This window comes from Chiloscyllium plagiosum, unplaced genomic scaffold, assembly GCF_037043375.1.
Source record: "Chiloscyllium plagiosum isolate Xiang-an unplaced genomic scaffold, Cpla_swu_hap1 HiC_scaffold_10, whole genome shotgun sequence".
Taxonomy (NCBI): domain Eukaryota; kingdom Metazoa; phylum Chordata; class Chondrichthyes; order Orectolobiformes; family Hemiscylliidae; genus Chiloscyllium; species Chiloscyllium plagiosum.
In genome coordinates, this window is record NW_028270148.1 from 72,807,599 (window position 1) to 72,819,638 (window position 12,040).

At 37.9% G+C, this 12,040-nt stretch overlaps 1 protein-coding gene across 1 annotated transcript in view; it reads left to right on the forward strand.

Moving 5' to 3' along the window:
* Window positions 1-4,119: 4,119 nt before the first annotated feature.
* The window catches only part of tiam2b (TIAM Rac1 associated GEF 2b), a 243,392-nt gene continuing 235,471 nt past the window's right edge, over window positions 4,120-12,040 (forward strand). The window contains exon 1 of the mRNA XM_043696135.2: window positions 4,120-5,328. Within this exon, the coding sequence (XP_043552070.2) occupies window positions 4,126-5,328 (1,203 nt within the window). The 5' untranslated portion in view covers window positions 4,120-4,125. The remainder of the gene's footprint in view (window positions 5,329-12,040) is intronic.

Sequence of the window (12,040 nt, forward strand, 5' to 3'; positions counted from 1 at the left end):
GAATAAGAAATAATGAAGTAGTAAATGAGAAGAGTGAGGAAATGCAATGAAATGGATTAGATTTATTGTGCATGTATGTAAATACATAGTCTGTCAAGTAAATTTGGTGAGCTGTCAATGCAGATAATAACATGATACGATATAGGATTAAAAGAGAACTGGTTCAAAACTGTTTAGGACTGGACCAAGTTATTTCTGGGTATGAGGTGTTCTGGAAAGAAAGGAAGAGTGTTGATTAAGGAGGTAATTATAGACTGGAAAGCGGAGTTCTGGAGCAATTAAAGTGCAGAACCCATTTCGTTAGGGGTGAAGAACAATGTATGCATAACTAGATGTGTTCGAACTCTCACTAAATGCTGAGAATGAAATAAAGAAGCTAGCTTCTGAGAAAATTAGTGAGATCTGTAAAGTATAGTGTTTTTGTAATATTGGACTTTTTTTTTATCCTAAGCGTTACCCATATAATGTGGAATAAAATGAGGGACAAGAGATTCGGAAATGAATTCATGAGAAATTTGTGGTTCAATGTTTCTGGCCCAATGAAGGAAGGAGGCATTGTTGGATCAGGTTGTAGGAAATGAGCGGAGTCAAGGGTCAATTCAGAGAATTAGGATTGTACTGTTTATAAGCTTTTTAAGTTGTATACTGGTCGGTTTATGACAAGCCAGATAAATACTTAAATCTAATCACTTTTTGTTTTCAGTTCAAAAGAATCTAGGATTGAGAGAATGCGATTCAGAAAACACCAGTGTTAAGTTCAGAAGCAAGTTTTAGTTCCTCTCCTAGAAGGAACTCAAGACAGTTTAGGGAACTAGTTAATTGAAAAGGGTTTTTTTTTGTTAGTCTTCCAAGCTGGGAGAGTTGAGTTAGAAATCTGCAAGTTAATAGAACTCATAACTTAAGTTCTCAGATTGATAAAAAGTTCATGTTGGTAGATATGAAAGGAAAAATTGAACTGTCTCCAGTAAGGACTCTTAAGTAAAAACTTGAGTTAGAGGCGTAATTTCTCTGGACTTAATTTTCTGTAAGCAGTTGTATCGGGAAATATATTGAAATATTTTGTGTTTTGAGATCTTTCCGACCATCTTCAATATTTGGACACCTAGGTTTGTATTTTAAACTTTTTTGTATGATAAACACCTGCTCTGTTAAAGAAAATCTGCAGCTTTCCGTGATTGTGTCAGTAACATGCCATATCAACTGGCAAAACAAAAAAGCAAACAAATATATTCTGGTTATGGCTTGTCCAGTAGTACCATCACATGGGATTGTAATAGAAAGATACTGTCAAAAGCATGAAATAGTAAGTACTTGAGATGCTACTTGGGTTAACAATAACTAAAAGGATGCATTAAAAAGGCTGCTTGTATGCACGTTACTAGGACCAGGTGAGGTGCATTTGAGGATGCTGAAGGAAGCAGAGAAAATTGCAGAGGTTGAGACAATGATTTTGCAATCCTGTTGAAATACAAGACTGGTGCCAGAGAATTGGAGCATTACAAATGTTTAAAACTCAGTCATGAAGAAGTTTAAGAATGATAATCTGAGGCAAAATTAGCAGTCACTTGGACAAATATGAATCAATTAAGAAAGTCTGTAAGAATTTAAGGACAAATCATGTTTAACTAACTTTGAGATTGTTTAACTGTAAGAAATAAGAACAGGAGTAAGCCATTTGGCTGCCCAAGCCTGTTCCACCATTCAGTAGGCTCATTGATCTGGCATTCCTCGTGTTTACTGTCTGACCTTTCCCTGTATTCATCTATTTCCCCTAATGATCCAGAATCTATCTCTGTCTTAAAACAAAAAGCAAGAATGTTGTTGCTGAGTAACAGGATTGTTGAGGGTAATGTGGTTGACGTGGTGTACATGGACTTTAAGTAAGCCTTTCTTAAAGTGCAGCATTGATTTCACTTTGGCAAGTCTTTTACGGAGCAAAAACACAAGTGGCAACACAAACGGATAGGTTCGAAATGGAACGCAATCACCCGTAGTGAGTCGTTGATATTCACATTAGGTTAGGTTCTCCATGGGGTCACGATCAGGACCTCAAGCTTTTCTCTGTATATTAATGCTGAGACTTGAGTGTATTGGGCATGACTTCAAAATTTGTACATGACACGAAAGCTTGGAAATATTACAAATGTAAGTCATAGAATGGATAATGGAATATGTGAACATGTAGCAGTCAAAGTGGACTGGTTCTCAGGTATGAGAGATTTCAGTTATGAGGATAGATAGGAGTAGCTGGAGTTCTTCTGTTTGGAGGAAATTCAATAGAGGTATTCAAAATTGAGGGTTCTGGTCTTAACTGTTCCCATTAGCTTAAAACATAGGGGCACAAGTAGCCATTCGAACCCCTTTGAGCCTGCTGCACCATTCAACATAATCATAGCTCATTATGGAGCTCAGTACCCTAAATCCGTCCTCCCCAATATTCCTTGACCTCTTTAGCTACAAGAGCTATATCTATCTCATCCTCAAAAATAAAGTATTGGTCTCAGCCACTTTTTGTGCTGGTGAATTCCACAAATTTACTGCTGTCTGGGAGGAGAAATTTCTCCTCATCTCAGGCCTACAAAGTTTACCCCTTATCCTTAAATTATAACCCCTATTTGGCAGTAACTCCACAATTGGGAACACCCTGCATCTAATATCTCTAGTCCATTAGAATTTAAAGCTTCTTTAAATGAGATCCCACCTCATTCTTTTAAACTCCAGTAAATATAATTCTAATTAACTCAATCATTTTGTATGTAACTCCTGCTGTCCCAGGAATCAATCTGATAAACGTTCACTGCACTCTCTCGATAGCAAGGACATCTTCCTTCAGATAAGGAGACTAAAACCGCACACGCGAGTCCAAGTATAGCCTCACCAATGCCCTGAATGATTGCAGTAAGACACCTTTATTCCTGTATGCTAATCCTTCACCATGAAGGCCAGAATAAAGCTTACCTTCTTTACTGTCCACTGTACTGGTACACTTCCTTTCATCGACTAGTTACAAAGGCACCCAGTCTTGTTGAACATTCCCCTCTTCAATTTACAGCCATTTAAATGATCCTTCATAATTTTGCTAACACATAGATAACCTCAAAATTTGCATGTGTGTGGAGAGTGGCTGTGTAGGATTAGTAAAGTTGCTTTTGTAAAGAGCTGGCATAGTCGTAGTAGCCTGATTGGCAGCTTTCTGTATTAAAATCATTCACTGGTTCTACGATTCCATTAAAGATGTTAAGAAAGCAAGTGTAATTTTTTTGTTGTGAAAGATGGTGTCTTTATTTTGTTTGACTCCAAACTTTGTATGTTAAAAATGGAAAAAAAACTGAACACATTTTGAGAGAATATGTTTGAATGTATAGTGAGTTTCAATAGCCATTTCCACCATAAAAGTATTAATGTACAAAAGGGGATCTTCAATTTATGAACATCTGACTTATGAACATTCATACTTTTGAATGTGATCTCAAATGAGGGTATAGCTTTAATGATGCAATATACGAACATTTCCTGTGTTTAGAAATTGCTGCTTTGTTGTTCTGCAATGTATTCTGACTTATGTACAAAGCATTTGCATACAGATATAAAAACTGATTCACAGCCTGTAGTAGCAATTGGAAATTGCATGGTAACAAATTTATTCAGACTCACGATACCTGATGGATGTGTTTGTTATTTACAGTAATTAAGATTACTGATAAATGCCCTGGCATTCCAGCTTAAATTGCATCTTGTAATTGTACAAATGTGAAGTAACAAAGAAGACTTGACTGTCTATAAATATTTGAACTGTGGAATGTCGATTTTTAAAGAATATCTCTTACTGTCTTACACTAAGTCAAGTCTGGTGCTACTATGTCAAAACCATTTAGAGATTCTTTTATCTATGGGACTTCCAGAAATGTAATCCCATTGAAAATGACTTTCCCAGGTGTTTATTCTAAGATATTTAAGACTTGTTTTCCTGCATTAATTGATAATTCTGTTTACAACTGCATGCTGGAACTGACTTCAAAATTGGATACATTTTAATACTATTTCTGCAAAGTAACAAAAATAATTAGTTACTATTCATTTTTTGAGATAACTGTTTGCTATTTTCTTCCTTATCCTCAGTGCAAGATGGGTAACTCAGACAGCCAGTACAATCTGCAAGGAACTAAAGGTAACATTGAGGGGAAGTCGATGCCTGTTGGCAGGCAGAAGTCATGTGCTCTGAAAATTCGAAGTGTTCACGCCAATGAAGAAAAATCACGCTCTTCTTTTGGCTGGGGCTATAGTGGCAGCAACATAGGTTACAAAGCAAGATCTCTGGGCAAAAATTGCCTTTCTCAGCACAAAAGCAACCAACGATACACTTTCAATCGTTCTTCATGTCAAAATGAGTCAATGATGGGTAGTAGCAAAGCATATACCAGGTGCCATCAGGGTCACATGGGGAAATATCATTGGAATGATAAATTATCTGCAAACAATTTTGGCTGCTTTTATCTTAACAAAACAGACAATCATACTAAAGCTCCAGAGTACAATGACTTTGTCTTAAATGGACACAGGATAGCTGAAAATATAACTCCATTCAAGAAACCAGAAGGAGAAAGCAGTCCAAAGGTTCTTATCAAAACTCTGGGAAAATTTGATGGGGACATAAGGGTTGAGTTTCATAGTGGCAATGGTGATGCTGGCAGCAAAGCACCCTGTGATGAATCCCATGGGCCAGTTCAACTTTTGAGATATTCTCTTGCAATGGAATCAAGTAAACAAAATAATGTACAAATTGATGGTAGTAAAGGAAACCTCATGGACCAGAGTTCTTTGCTTGGTGAGGAGCGATTAAAATCAAGCAAAGGCAGCTCGATCAGCTCTGAGTATTCTTGGCCAGAGTTGCCTTGGGGACACAATGCATACACCAGCGATTATGATAAAATGCACATAATTGAGAAAGCTACTGAGGCAAGTAATCTTGAAAGCATTTTACCAAATAATGACCATCTCTTCCAAAGATCATCTCTCTCTTCTTTGCAAATGCTATACAATGATGCTGCTGTAGGACTTTCCATACCCTCAGGGAATGAATTTTCAGATGGCTACAGAAACATGGCTTTTAATCCTCACAATTTGTTTGAGAGTACATTTTCCAACTGCATGAGTGCTCTATCTGATGAAGAGGGTAGAGGAAACACACAATATACCTATTATACACTTCCGTGTCGAAAGCCCAAGCACCTGTCTGAGGATGGCTCTTCAAGAGTTGCTCTAAAAGGTCGAATGCGGCGTTTAAGTGCTTGGACTGGCAGCCTTACAAGAAAGAAGAGGAAACTACAGGCAAGTAATCTTTTGGTTTGGTGGAGTTTGAGAATTACCACATTGTTCTAATTTAAAATGGTATATAACTAAATGCTATCAGAAGAGGAATACTTTGATGCTAGAACTGTTAACAGATTGTCAAATGTGAGTTTTAAAATTAACCTTCAGTCTTCAGAACAGGTTCCATGCTAGTTTACGTTTTTGCGCTCCTGTGCTGCAGAGCTAAAATCTGCTGCTGTTATGGTAACAAAGCCTTTCAAATATTAGCATCAATTTTATTGCCAGAATTACTAAAATAAAGACCATTATGTAATTCTGATCACCTTGTCACTTCATGTTTTTTTTCTGATTTGCTTCTTGATCCATGTCCTATCTCTATCTTTGTTTAAATTTTATTCTCTATTATATTTGAATATATAATTTAAAAAAAAATGTTTCAAAGTTGTATTCCATTTGCTTACTGGTTTCCACCCCCCCCTCCCCCATTTTTTTGGGAAGCAATGAAATGCTTTTACTAGCTGCAAAGACTTTTAGGAGTGAATGTGATAGCTAAAATATATCATGGGAGGAAGCCCATCAAGTCTGTGCTAGTCACCCAACACCTGTCTACTACTCACTTCCCAGTACCTGACCCATAACCTTGTATGCTATGGTATTTCAGCTTCTCTTTCCCCCAAGGAAAAGAGCCCTCGTCTCTCTCTTTATAGCTGAATCGTTCCAGTTTAGGCAACATCCTTATGAATTTCTTTTATACACTCTCCAATACAATCACATCCTTTCAATAGTGTAGAGACCAGAACTACACCACTGTTCCAGTTGTTGTCTAACCAATGTCCTTTACCATTCCATCTTAACCTCCCAGCTATTGTATTCTATGCCCCTTTATGTTAATAAATAAATATAAAAATACATCTATCTATGTTCTGTACCTTGTCATGGTCATTATTTGATACAGAAAAGATGCTGCTGAATGCATCTTCCCTCCCTGAAAAGGTACTGTCTGGATGTCTACATTTCTCTGTGTTGTGCTAAAGTTGTAATTGACTAAAGCAAAAATATCTATTTCTGGAAAATAATGTTATCATGCCCATGGGAACTAAAAACAACTAATGCAAATAAACTGGTGGACAAGATTTTACTTTTTAAAGATTTTATTGTAACAGTCTAAAGTTAACTTGTCAAACATGAGTTGATTTACCAACATATGCATTATAAATGTAATACAACTGAAAGATATCTTCTGAAAACCTTTTATTGTGTGCTGAGTTTCTGGCAGATTTTGTAACATTGAATAACTAGGCCTATAGACACTCCTGGCTCACCAGCAGAATTTCCTTCTCCCCATCATTCAATGTCAAAACTTCTAGTATTCTTTTACCAGTTGTTCCAATCCATTTGAGTTTTCTAGATGTGCTTAGAACCAGCAAGATGAACATCTGACATTCCATTCCTTAAATCTCTTTCCAAAAAATCAATTTTTATTCCCTTTCTTTTGAACAGAAACCAAAATCTTACCAGCATCTTGTTTAACTATTTACACAAGAGCAGCTGACCTTGTTTCTCGATGGCAATGGCACCTTTGTGTCAGTGTCTCAAGCAACAGCTGCCTCTTTGCTGTGATGTACTGAGGGAAAATGTTGATGGATTTCAGTCAAGTTTCTTTTCTCATGGCAACTGAAGCTTGTGGGTATTTCTCCAAGCCAAAGTATTTATCCAGAGTTCTTTGGTTTACTTTGGGTTGAAGGTTTATTTCAAAACATAATTGTTTTGTAAAGTTAGTCAGGATAAGGTTTATTATTACAAATGTTAACTGAGTTGATGATTAAACTTGTGGACTGGATAGTTGAATATTTTTTTGCTCCTGATAAGCGCACTTGTATGACCTAACATTATCATTTTGGGAGTCAATGGTGGGGTGAATAAAAAACTACCCAGTATATGTTCTAGGGCCATTCACTTCTACACTCGTTAGCTAAATATTACACCAGCCTTGCAAGTTAAACAGATAAACATACATTTGACTGTGTTTCAATCCGTATCAACTGTATTATTCACACACCTTATGCTTGATAACATTTTTACAGAGTCATTTGAGATATACAACACGGAAACGGACCCTTCAGTCTGACTTGCCCATGTCGACCAGATAGTCTAAATTAATCCAGTTCCATTTGCCAGCACTTGGTCATTATCCGTCTAAACCATTCCTGTTCATATACTCATGCAATGCCCTTTAAATGTTGTAGTAGTACTAGCTTCCACCACTTCCCTGGCAGCTCATTCCATACACTCACCACCATCTGTGTGAAACAGTTGCCCCTTAGGTCCCTTTTAAATCTTTCCCCCCATCCTAATCTTTGCCCTCTAGTTCTGGGCTTCCTCACCTCCAGGAAAAAGACCGTGTCTATTTATCCTATCCATGCCCCTCATAAATTTATATCCCGTCAGCCTCTGACGTTCCAGGAAAAATCAGCTCCAGCTCTTCAGCCTCTCCCTTAGCTCAAGCCTTCCAACCCTGGCCATGTCCTTGTAAATCTTTTCTGAACCATTCAAGTTTCACAACATCCTTCCTTGGGGGGAGACCAGAATTACAAACAACATTCCAAAAGTGGCCAAACCATTGTCACAACATGATCTCCAAACTCTTATACTCAACGCTCTGACCAATAAAATGTAGAACTTCTGACCAAAATTTTAATTTTTGTTAATTATTTTTGTTGTTTGTTCAGCTGCTGCAGTTATCTATAAATAAGTCTAAAGTCAAAATGCCAAAAATTAAATTCCTTAGAAGCTGAGACTGTGTGTATGTTCATTAGGAGCTCTAGTGAAAACATCGTGACATTTGGGAAAAGAACTGCATACACCTTTGCTGAGTTTCCTGTTCATTTTTAACAATGATCCCAATCACTTGCAATAACACATCTGAACATACAAATTAGGAGCAGAAGGACATTTTTGGCCCTTCAAGTCTGCTCTGCTATTCGGCAAGATCATGGTTGATTTGATTACTCCACATTCTCAGCTGCTCCTATAACCTTTCACACTCTTGCTTCTCAATATCATATCTACCCTTGTTTTAAAAATATTCAAAGATTGTGCCCAGAATTATATTTTGTTGAATAAGAAACTTGCTGTAATAATTGGTATTATGGTCAAACCTGAAAATTGAGTTGTGTTTTTAAGCCCTTATATTTTTAGACTTGAAATATTTGAGATTTTTATCCAAAGAATTTTAAGTTTAAGCAAGCTACAGTAGTTAAAAACCAATTTAACTTCCAGATCAAATATTGACATTAGAAACTTCACAAAAAGTGTTTTAGTGGATAAATATTCCATGGCATGGCATTATAAGCAGTTCCTGTAAGAGTCTTGTGGGAACATATAAATTGTGAAGAAGGTCTTGTGCTCCGATTGTTTTCTTTCTGACCTTTTTGATATGCTGAGGGAGGAATTGATCTTCCTTATGTCTATTTTTGGATAAATGACCAGTTCTGATCGATTTTCCCCCTGCCCCCACCATACTTTGGACATCGTTGATTTCCAAATATCTAGGCCACTGGCCTGACATAGATGTTGAAAAATTTATGAACATCCAGGTTTCAGCTCAAAATTATCATCAAATGGAAGAATTGATTTTTATTTGCTCCCTCTTGAGATGTGAGTATAGTTGATAGGCCAGTTTTTATTGTCCATTCCCAATTGTCCTTGACAAGGCTGTGGTGGCTACCCTTCTCGGGTACCCGAAGTAGTTATTTTTTTGCATGTTGTGGTAAAAATTCTGCAGAGTTCTCCCTGTTTTTAGTGGGTTACTACTGGCTGAGGCCTGTCCCTGCTGCATTCCCCTCTACCTTTGGTTGCAGCTGGGTGTTCCAGAATTCAGAATCTGAATTCTCTGAAAAACATTTGTAGAAAATGCAGCATGTTATTAAACTGCACCCACTTAAGCAAACAAGGGAAGAAAGGAATTGACATTCCACTGTTAGCTTGGGTGGACCGATTTAGTTTTCTTATCTTTGAGACAGAAGATGAGATCTCCCCTGTTTCAATGGGTAATGAAAGGGCTTGCTGAGCTGGGGATGATGGGACAAAGCCTGTGGTTGGACGTTTGTCAAACAGTTACAGGCAGAAGACCATTTTCTGACAGATAAATTTACAGATCCGTGAAAGATTCTGTTAGCTGCATTATTGAGCTATTGAATATGTGCATTGTAATCAGTGCTGATTAAACTCTTCCATTGACTTTGTTTTAAAAGTCCTTCATAAGACCATCTGATTTTTCATCTATTAAAATGTTGGGCTACTACTTTAATGAGCCTAATTTTACCTTTTACTGACAGTTCATAATTTAAGAATATTTAGCATTTATTCCCCCTTATTCACGAACATGTCATAGAAAGTTTAAAAATCACACAACACCAGGTTATAGTCTAACAGGTTTATTTGGAAGCACTAGCTTTCAGAGCGCTGCTCCTTCATCAGGTGGTTGTGAGAACATAATCACTTGATGAAGAAGCAGCGCTCAAAAAGCTGGTGCTTCCAAATAAACCTGTTGGACTATAATCTGGTGTTGTGTGATTTTTAACTTGGTGCACCCCAGTCCAAAACAGGCATCTCCAAATCAAGTCATAGAAAATACCTTTTAATTATTCTTTCCATGGATTCCAAATGGGCATGCCTCTGGTAATAGCCATTGTCAATAAATGTTGTGCTTGAGTTTTATTGAGTATTATAATTAATCATTATACTATATTATGAATAGCCTTTTCCCTAGAAATTAGAATCTCAAAAATGAACAGCATGCAAGGACACAATTCTGCTTGGAAGGAGCCATCCAGCTTAATCCTACTTTCCAGCTCTCAGTCCATAATAGATGTCATAGTCTCATAGGTTACATCACTTCAAATGCACACAAAAGTTCTTTTAAAAAGTTTTTAAAATGCTGCTACTGCCCCATCCAGCAAGTTTGAGATCATCAATCCCTCAACGCTCTAACCCTAAGTCTGTACCCCTTGGTCATGGATCCTTGAACTAAGTGGAGTAACGCTTTCCTATTATTCTAATTAAACAACATGTAATTTTATGGATTTCAATTAGCTCGCCCTTCTGTCTCCTCTGTTTGCATACAAACAGGTTTTGCCTATCTAATCTTACCTCATAGCTAAAATTCTCCAGTCAACATGCTCAACGAATTCTTCTCTAATGCAGTTGCTTCTTTCTAATTGTGTGGTAATCCGAACTTCATGCAGTATTCCAATTGTGGCTTTAGTTCCAGCACAGTCTCACAACTATAATATTAGCGTAACTGAGAGAAAATAGGCAGGTATCTCATATATCATGTTAACCATCTATCTGCTGAACCACCTTCAGGATTCTGTGGAATCGTAGAACATAGAACATAACAGTGCAGTACAGGCCCTTTGGCCCTCGATGTTGCGCCGACCTGTGAAACTAATCCAAAGCCCATCTAACTTGCACTATTCCATTCTTGTCCATATGCCTATCCAGTGACCATGTAAATGCCCGTAAGGTTGGTGAATCTACAACTGTTGCAGTCAAGGTGTTCCACACCCCTACTACTCTGAGTAAAGAAACTACCTCTGCCATCTGTCCTATATCCATCACCCTTCAACTTAAAGCTATGCCCCCGTGTGCTAGCCGTTGCCATCCTAGAGAAAAGGCTCTCACCGTCCACCCAATCTAACCTTCTGACCATCTTATATGTCGCAATCAAGTCACGTTTAACCATCTTCTCTCTAAAGAAAACAGCCTCAAGTCCCTCAACCTTACCTCGTAAGATCTTCCCTCCGTACCAGGTAACATCCTAGTAAATCTCCCCAAACCCTTTCCAACGCTTCCACATCCTTCCTATAATGTGATTACCAGAACTTCACACAATACTCCAAATGTGACCTCACTAGAATTTTGTACAGCTGCAGCATGATCTCATGGTTCTGAAACTCTATCCCTCTACTAGTAAAAGCTAACACACGGTATGCCGTTTAACAACCCCATCAACCTGGGTGGCAACTTTGATTTCTCTGCTTATCTGCACTAACAAGAATCTTACCATTAACCCAGTACTCTGCATTCCTGTTGCTCCTTCCAAAGTGAATCACCTCACACTTTCCTGCATTAAACTCCATTTGCCACCCCTCAACCTAGCTCTGCAGCTTATCTATGTCCCACTGTAACCTCCAACATCCTTCAATACTATTCACAACTGTACCAACCTTCGTATTGTCTGCAGATTTACTAGCGCATCCTTCTACACCCTCATCCAGGTCGTTTATAAAAATGACAAACAGCAGTGGACCCAAAACAGATCCTTGCGGTCTGTTGTCTTTCAGCTCGCCAATTTCTGACCTAAGCTGCTAAATTGCCCACTATTCCATGCTTCCATATTTTGTGCAGTAGCCCACCATGGGAAACCTTGTCAAGCACCTTACTAAAATTTTTATACACGACATAATGGCTTTATCCTCATCCACCTGTTTGGTCACCATGTCAAAGAACTCAATAACACTTGAGAGGCATGACCTACCCTTCACAAAACTAGGCTGACCATCCCTAATCATCTTTTTCCTATCGAGAGGATTATAAATTCTATCTCTCATAACCTTTTCCAACGCTTTACCCACAACCCAAGTAAAGCTCACTGGTCTATAATTACCAGGGTTGTCTTGAACCTGGGAACAGCGTTAGTCTTCTGGCACTATTCCTGTAGACAGTG